At 30.2% G+C, this 8,845-nt stretch overlaps 1 protein-coding gene across 1 annotated transcript; it reads left to right on the top strand.

The window, feature by feature from the left end:
* Positions 1–6,609: 6,609 nt before the first annotated feature.
* LOC113365507 (peptide transporter family 2-like) lies at positions 6,610–8,580 on the top strand. Its single transcript, XM_026607052.1, has one exon. The coding sequence runs from the start codon at positions 6,610–6,612 to the stop codon at positions 8,578–8,580; it is 1,971 nt and encodes a 656-aa protein (XP_026462837.1).
* The last annotated feature ends 265 nt before the right edge of the window (positions 8,581–8,845 follow it).

Genomic DNA, 8,845 nt, shown 5'->3' with positions numbered 1-8,845 from the left:
TTAACATTATATATTAAAAGCCCTATAATAACATATATGGTTACAATGAATATATTAAAATCTAATTATTTAAAAAGTGATACGTCAGCTATATCATTCTCTTGTCGAATACGTACCACACAAAAAGTTGAAATTTTTGAATGAAACTGAAATTATTAGAGTTGAAAAAATAATATTATCAGAATAGAAAACTAGATTAGGAATTTTGCCCGCAGGTTAGTAGCACAAACTTCGAAGTTTTTGTAAATAATCAACTAAAATCAAATAAAATTTTCAACTGTTTATAACATTCATTGTATTTTGTATGAATAAATGTATTTTTTGGATAGTGTCAATGTGTGGGCGTCTATAATGTAAAGTACAAAAAAAGAAGCAAGCATACATGGTGTATGCAATCAGAGTGTGTTCCAATATTCCAAACATTATGAATTTTTCCAATTAAACAACTTTTCCTATTGGTCTGCAATATTTTGGTGCTTGTTTACATGACTATAAGATTTCTATATGAACAATTAACATTTTAACAATCAATTACTGTGTAAACAATTGAACGGCTCGGTTGATCTTTACCACAAACTCATCAGCACGATTCTCTACTAATCTGATGGGATAGTTTTGAATTTTCTAAATCAATTCAAGGTTTTTGGCTAAAATCACTGGCGTAAAATTTAAATTTTAAAATTTAATTTTTGCATCTTTACAACCGCTGGACCTCCCTTTGCTATAATGTAACTAATTCTTTATTGCGTCAACACAGGTGAATTACTTTTTCAATCAAATCCTCCGTTTCCTCAAAAACTGCATTTTTTGCATTTTTGCTGTGAAACTACTAAAAATGTCTTTGTAAAGCTACAAAACATGATAAGCAGAATCGACGAAAGTTATCGAATGGAGATCAATAGAATGATCTCCACAAAATATCTGATCAAGGTTATATGGAATGAACGTTCTCTATAAAAAAACTAACTCATTTTATTGTAGTATTTTGCATTGGTTGAATAATGTAGTTATTATTTCGTAAAATCCCTATGAAATTAAGTCATTGAACCTGTTTGCCCCATGGCTGGTCTATTTTACCCCGCCTATAAGGTAAAAAGAACCAAATGAACTTTAAAAAAAACAGCAACAAAACATTTTTACACTGAAGATCGAAACTCGTAATATGTTAATTACTTTAGGTACTTGAGTCAAAAACTCATTTTCCATTTTTTGCACTCTTTGCTCTGTATCTCTGAACCGGCAAGACCTGTCTTTGCCAAAAACTAACCAGCACATCTCCCTATCAATAGGAATAGAAAGTTTTTTGAATTAATCTAATCGGTTGATCTGTGTGCCCGAAATCGTGGACAAAAAATTGTATCCATACATACGCACACATAGATACATACATCAGTTTTTTTCTTAGGTATCCCAAAATGTTCAGATACCTCATAAAGATATACAAAAATTTCAATTTTTGGACGTTTGCAATAACTTACCCTACGGGAAGTTAAGGGGCACAACTAGTGTGAAATTTTCAAAAAATCTAATTTCCATAATTCGATAGGTTATACCTTTAAAAATAACATACCAAAATTTTAAATGGATATCTTAAATAGTTTTGAGTTACAGCCATTTAAAGAGTATATATATAGTATATAGTGTAACGATCAATTAATATTTAAACGTTTTTCTCGAAACAGCATTTTCCGAATTTGCTGCAGCGATTACTCAAAAACAAATAATCCGATCGCTATCAAATTTTTATTACATGTTCTATATATAGTTTTCCGTAAAATGAACTATCGATTTTTTGATCGGATCAAAAATCGAATTTTGGCAGTCCAAAAACGACCAAAATTTTGGGTAAAATTCGACTTTTTTTTAAAAACGCCGTCATTTTGTCAATTTTTTATTTTTTTCTTTATCGTAGTTCATTATAGACAATATTATCTATTTTAACGAGATTTTTTTTTTGAATTTCATTTTATTCACTTTGAATCACTGCAGCAGGAAATGGCCTTTTTTTGTCGCGCCGTTGGAGATTGACGGTAACTTAATAAATATTTAATTTGTTTCTTCAAAAAATCTACTATGTATTCTTAAAACATGTATAAATATATTCCTAAAATTTTGAAATGATTGATAAAGTAGTTTTTTTAATATAAATCCCCAAAAATTACGTTTTTTAGGCGGTTACACTAGTTGTGCCCCTTAATATTTTTTTTTTATTTTTTTTTAACTCAGTTTTATTTAGCAATCAGAAATACATAAAAATTCCTATGAGCTAAAGTGACAATATTTATGAGTGATGCCTAAGGAGAACTCCAATGAGAACTTCTCAGTTTTACAATTAATATAATATTATATTAGACCTAATCTAAGACTAAGTCTAAGGGCCATTGTCGTTTCAACCTCCTAATGCCAAAAGGTTGAGTAATGCCAACTATAGATGGGTTCGAATGTGTGCACTAGTTGTGCCCCTTAATAATGAATAAATAAATGTATGCAATAAAAATAAAAATTTACGATCACATGTTGAGACCAAAACTGCTCTTTGATTAACTCAACTGCGTTTCATATAAAATTACTAAAATAACAATATCAGCAAAAACACGTAGTTAACTTATCTCATTAAGATTAGCATCGTGCAGCCAAATGAATTTCTGATTATTAATCTTTTTATGTGATACAATTAAGCTAATAAATGCGTACCCTTAAACCCATATCGTCGGGTTTACAATCGTAGTATCCAGAATAGAAAGCATTTGGAAGTTGTAGGGTCATCATAACGGGCCGATGCTTTCATATTACATTTGATGTGACTAAGCAGAAAACGCGAACTCGTTTGTCAAGAGGGAGGAAACGCACGCACGCACGCACGCTAATGTAATCGCAGATTGACGCCCTAGAAATAGATCGTCTGTACGCACAAACTCATACACATACACAGACACACACACACATATATATATATATATATATATATACATTTATATATTCTGCTTCCGTGCTTCTTCGTCCTGTGCTGCGGCTTTCACTTCCCTGTATTTTCTTATCTCGCGTAAGTCATCTGTTTCGGTTCGAATGGATCAAAAAGTATGTTGTTAAGAGATAGATTGCAAAAATGTATAAGAAGTCCGTGATCCACCAAGATGCTGCCGAACTCTATTAAAACACTTGCACTTTATTTATATTGTCGAAGGACCAGATATACTTAGACAGTGGCTATATCAGACCGAATAAAAGAATAATAATAAATGTTTAATTATTGTATAATTGAATGAAAGATTAAGATTATTTATAGATGATATGTTAGATGTTATTGCTTTGAATGTTGATTTAAGACCGATGTTAGTTGAGTATTGATTTAAGGCTGGTGTTCGTTATGTGAAATTTGAGTTAATACTAAATTATAAAGATTTTACAATTTTATATGATTTTTCTGATTGGTTCGTTTTTGTGGGTTCAAGTACATCCCATTACATTTTTGACCAATCAGGTATTATATTAATCGGTGATTCCATGATACGTGGAAATCACTCGGGAACAGGTGATTAAAATTCTTATAAAAATAGATTAATGCTATGAAGATAGATTTAGGGACAGGATTCATGACAATGAAAGCGATTATTTATTTAATAGTTCTAAATTATATAATAAAGGATGAGCGTTTATTATTGCTAGCCTCTCTGCAGGTAATAAAATATATAATTAGACCAGGGTTGAGTAAGGCGTTAACATCATCAATCATCTGCTTTTGTCATCTTATTTGTCCACTTTATCTCCTCCATTCATCTCCAGCACCACATTTTAAAACTCTTCAAATAGTTCTTGTCGGCCTCTGTTAGAGTCCATGTCTCTAATCCATACAGAGCTATGCTCAAGGCTACTTTATTAGTAGCTTGCTCTTGCTTCTTCATGCCGCTTTTTATATTAATAATGTTTTTTTAATTTTTCAAATCGGCTGATCGGTGTTTCCGAAATCGTCGACGAAAATTTGTATCCGCACATACACACACAGAAGCATTCATTTTTCTAAGGTATGCCAGTATGTTCGAAAACCTCTGAAAAGTAAAGATATTTAAAAAAAATTATTTTCTATTTTTTACGATTACTACTGTAACTTACCCTACGGAAAGTTTAAAAGAATCCGATTTGTTTTTTTTTTTGAATATAAAAAATAATTCAGTTTTTATTTTAAATTCTAGCTAAAATTATGAAGTTCATTCATATACATGAAATACCACTTATAATAATACATTCATACGAGAAGTTCCAACAATTGGCCCTAAGGCACGATGCCATACATCACTAGTTATGTGTTATATTCAACTTCCAGTAGGGTCAGTTATGGTAATCGCACAAGAATAAATAATCAAAATTTTTATATATCTCTACGTTTCAAAGGTTTTCGAATGTATGTGTGTATATTTGGATACAATTTCTCGTCCACGATTTCGGGCGCACAAATCAACGGATTTGAATGGTTCAAAAAACATTTCACTTCTATTGAAAAAATGAAGAATTTATAAAATTTTTGTTAAGGCAGGTTTAGCGGTTTCGAAAATACAGAGGAAAAAGTAAAAAAAAGTTTATATTTGACGGTCAAAAATATATGCACACTAAATTATCAGATATTTGATAAAATTTGAAAAAATGAGTACTTATTTTGTTCCAACTTTGTTGGATTCCGTATCGAGATTGTTAATTTTTAAAGTTTACTTATACGGTTCAAGGAAATTTCATAATTTTCAGAAAGAATTTTTTTTAATTTTCAAAAATATACATAGTTTTATACTTTAAACATGAATTTTAAATTTACAAACCAATTTGAAAATGTAAATATTTTAAATGCGTTATTCTAACCGTACCTCAGATGGATTTATTTGGCACCTATTGCAAATGTAAACTTTCTCAAGTGTTTTCATCATCATCACTGTAAATTTTATGGACGATAAAATATATAGTGATTATAATTATCTGTTTGAAAATGTTTAAAACGATTTTTATTAATCATTGATCAATATTTATTGATTACTGTTTTTTCTAATTTTTAATTCTGGTGCGGGAAGTTCCAGCAATTTGCCTTAAGGCACGACGCCATGCACCACTAGTTATATGTAATACGTTCCCTTGCGCAACCGTACCCAGTCTCCTCTGCTTACATTTTTAACAAGTAAATTCACTTTCAATCCTTGTTGTTCATTGATAAAACGATAACAAGGTAAATTGTTACATTGATAAAATGATAAAGTCAAGTAAAAAATTTTAAGTACTATGATAAATTCGGTCTATTCAGTAACTGTGCTGATATAATAATCTGACAGATATTTAAATACATCATATTCATAATTTCGACTTCAATAATTTAAACCGAATAGATAACACATTATGCATACTTTTAATATCACATATTATAATTATCTATTGTGTAAAGAAACCATTTATTCTATTTTATGAATAAATTGTTATATTTAACACGATAGCAAAATGTAAGCAAAATGGATATGTCTGCAATATTCTGCGTGTAGTAATAAAAGCACCGAAGGAACAACATCTTGCTTATTTACATTTACATTGATATTTTTCCCATGTGTTTTCTTGTTTAATTTATACGCAAATTTGTATCTAAAATTTATGTATGAAAATAATACTTTCATTGAATGTATCTGGGGAAACAATAATGCTCACTGTTTATTGCTTCCAAAATAAAACTTTAATTGAAATACTCGATTTTCTAAAATATTTTTTGTCCTTATATATATATATATATATATATATATATATATATATATATTTGTAAATTTTTTAGCAGCCCAACAGTCGAATTAAAAAAGATTAAATAACAAAATTATTTATTCAATTATACGTTTCGACACTTGATGTGTGTCATCATTCAGTAATCTAAAAACATTTAACATAATGAACAAGTGATGATAAATATAAATATATAAAAGGAGGAAATTATACATACCAAACCAGGAAAAACAAAAAAATTAATTATGATGTGAAAATTGATATAAACACTAACTTTGTGTAAAATATAAAAAAACTATTATTAACAAACGAGTTTATAGGAGGAGCAAATATTGCCCTCCTATATTTAAGTTAACATCGGAAAATAACTTAAATATAGGAGGGCAATATTTGCTCCTCCTATAAACTCGTTTGTTAATAATAGTTTTTTTATATTTTACACAAAGTTAGTGTTTATATCAATTTTCACATCATAATTAATTTTTTTGTTTTTCCTGGTTTGGTATGTATAATTTCCTCCTTTTATATATTTATATTTATCATCACTTGTTCATTATGTTAAATGTTTTTAGATTACTGAATGATGACACACATCAAGTGTCGAAACGTATAATTGAATAAATAATTTTGTTATTTAATCTTTTTTAATTCGACTGTTGGGCTGCTAAAAAATTTACAAATATGTATCAACGTCGACGAAACTTTCAACATATATATATATATATATATATATATATATATATATATATATATATATATTATCATGCAATGAAACCTTGAAAACTGAAATGTCAAATAAAACTTAAAACAAAATGATTTCCATCTGTCATTTTAATATAACTTCACAAAATTAAACAATTGTAGTTTTTAATGGATTCTATTAATAACAAATTTCCTGCAGCAGCTCACATTTTGTTTGCATTTATATTAGTGGAAGCTTTAGGAAAGTATGTGTACAAATCGCTTACAAATTTATTTCTTCGAAATAAACTTGACTTTTCGACCAGTCAAGCAACGTCCATTTCACATGCAACTGGGATGGCAAATGCATTCTTTATGCCACTTGGTGCACTTGTCGTTAGCAGTTACATGAATAGATATAAAATTATTGTAATTGGCACCTTCATTGCTTTGGTAGCCAGGATTATTTTATCCATTGGATCTTTACCAAAGTTGAGGTACAGGATATTTATGTACATTTTCTGGATATTCGAAGGGTCGTCCTTTGTGATTTTAGCTGGAGCTGTAAATGCTTTTGGTGGCGACCAGTTCAACCTTCCCGAGCAACATGACTTATTGGTAAATTTCTACAGTTGGATTTTCATAATGCACAATATCAGTATTATGACGGCTTATTGCATTGGTCCTCTGATTAAAACTGAAATCGCTTGTTTGGGTGAACAAGATTGCTATTTTGTAAGTTTTGCAATAAGCGCTTTATTGTCAATACTAGAAATCATTGTGCTGATATCAACGACGAAATATTTTGTGAAAAAGAAACCAACTGATCGGATTATATTAAAATTCGTTATGTGCATAGGAAATGCCTTGAAGCAATGGATACGAGAACGAAAAATAAATCCTAAGCCAAATTGGATGGACCATGCAGAACCTGCTTACGGTGCCCAATTAGTTGCAGATATAAAGAAGTATTTTGAAATGCTGATTATAATATCAACTTTTCCTGTATTTTGGAGCGTATTCAATCAGAAAAATACAAAGTGGTTATTTCAAGCAACCAGAATGGATGGACGCCTTGGACAGTACACCATAATACCAGATCATTACCAGTTATTGAATCCGCTATTGGTTGTAATATTCATGCCTTTGGTGACAAAAGTTATGGATCCTCTTACCAAATCTTTAAGTATGGATCGTGTAATGCGAAGAATAATTGTAGGAGGTCTCATAGTTTCTGCATCATTTGTTGCTGCTGGATTTCTTGAATCAAGAATGAAATTAACTTATCCTAAAATTATAAATAATGATGAATGTGAAGTACGTTTTCTCAATAATTGCAATTGCAGTATTTTCATCAAATCTCCGGATATACTGGAAACCGTGTTGGAAATTTATCCATATAGTATTTCAACAATAAAACATGTACCTGTTACAAATGCTAAATCAATAACGTTCTCCGGTAAGGGATCTTGCACAAACCTTGAAGATGAAACTATGGAAATTATTGGTGGGCAAGCGTTATCCGTATTCATTCAGGATATTGATGGTAAAGCTTCAATTCGTACTTACGAAGAAATAATAAAAAAGACGGAAAGCGGATTTCCAATGCTTTCTGTTGTCGGAGGCAATCTGTCTGACTCTGTATTTTTAAGAGATTCCAAAAACGTGAAAATACCCGTAGAAGCTAAATCTCTAAGTGAGCCGAAACGTTCTGAGGTTGTTCCTGAAATTTACGATTTATTTGTAGGAAATAAAATTGTTCTTACGGATTTTCCAATGTATCTTGGAGGCGTCTATGTCGCCATGGTTTCGGAGAACGACGCAAAAATATTTGAAAGTGTCCAGCCAAATTCTGTTCATATATTTTGGATTATTCCGCAAACTCTGATGTTGACCATAGGAGAGATTTACTGGCAAGTTGCTTTGATGGATTTCATTTACACAGAAGCTCCATTGCCTCTGAAACAAGTTGTTTCTGCTACTTCTGTGTTTGCAGACGGTTTGGGTGATGGAATAATAGCAGCCGTGACGGCTTTTACTAAATTAGATCAAGATTATGAATTTTATGCCTCGGCGTTGGCTGTTGCGCTTGATATGTGTCTGTTACTTGTTCTGGCGTTGCGGTTTAAACCAACATATCCGGACAAAAAATTAATTTAAAGTGAAATTTTAATGTTGATATGACATTATGTTTTGACGTATAATTAATTATATGCTGATTGTATAATTTAGCGAATAAATAATAATTTTGTTTTGCAATAATATGTTACTAGATTATCAATCAAAATGTTCAAACTACAATCTAATTATAATATCCAGCTATCCAGCATCGGCGTATAAACTTTTGCAATAGTTAAATAGTTTCATTTTTAATTTTAAAAAATTATCGAAAATTTTTGGGAAATTTTTAAGGTTTTAAATATAT

Source organism: Ctenocephalides felis, unplaced genomic scaffold (assembly GCF_003426905.1).
Source record: "Ctenocephalides felis isolate EL2017-DRISC unplaced genomic scaffold, ASM342690v1 CF-g0.4_SCAFFOLD_00475, whole genome shotgun sequence".
NCBI classification, from domain to species: domain Eukaryota; kingdom Metazoa; phylum Arthropoda; class Insecta; order Siphonaptera; family Pulicidae; genus Ctenocephalides; species Ctenocephalides felis.
Note: the sequence above shows the minus strand (reverse complement) of the source record. Positions and strands in the feature narration are given on the sequence as shown.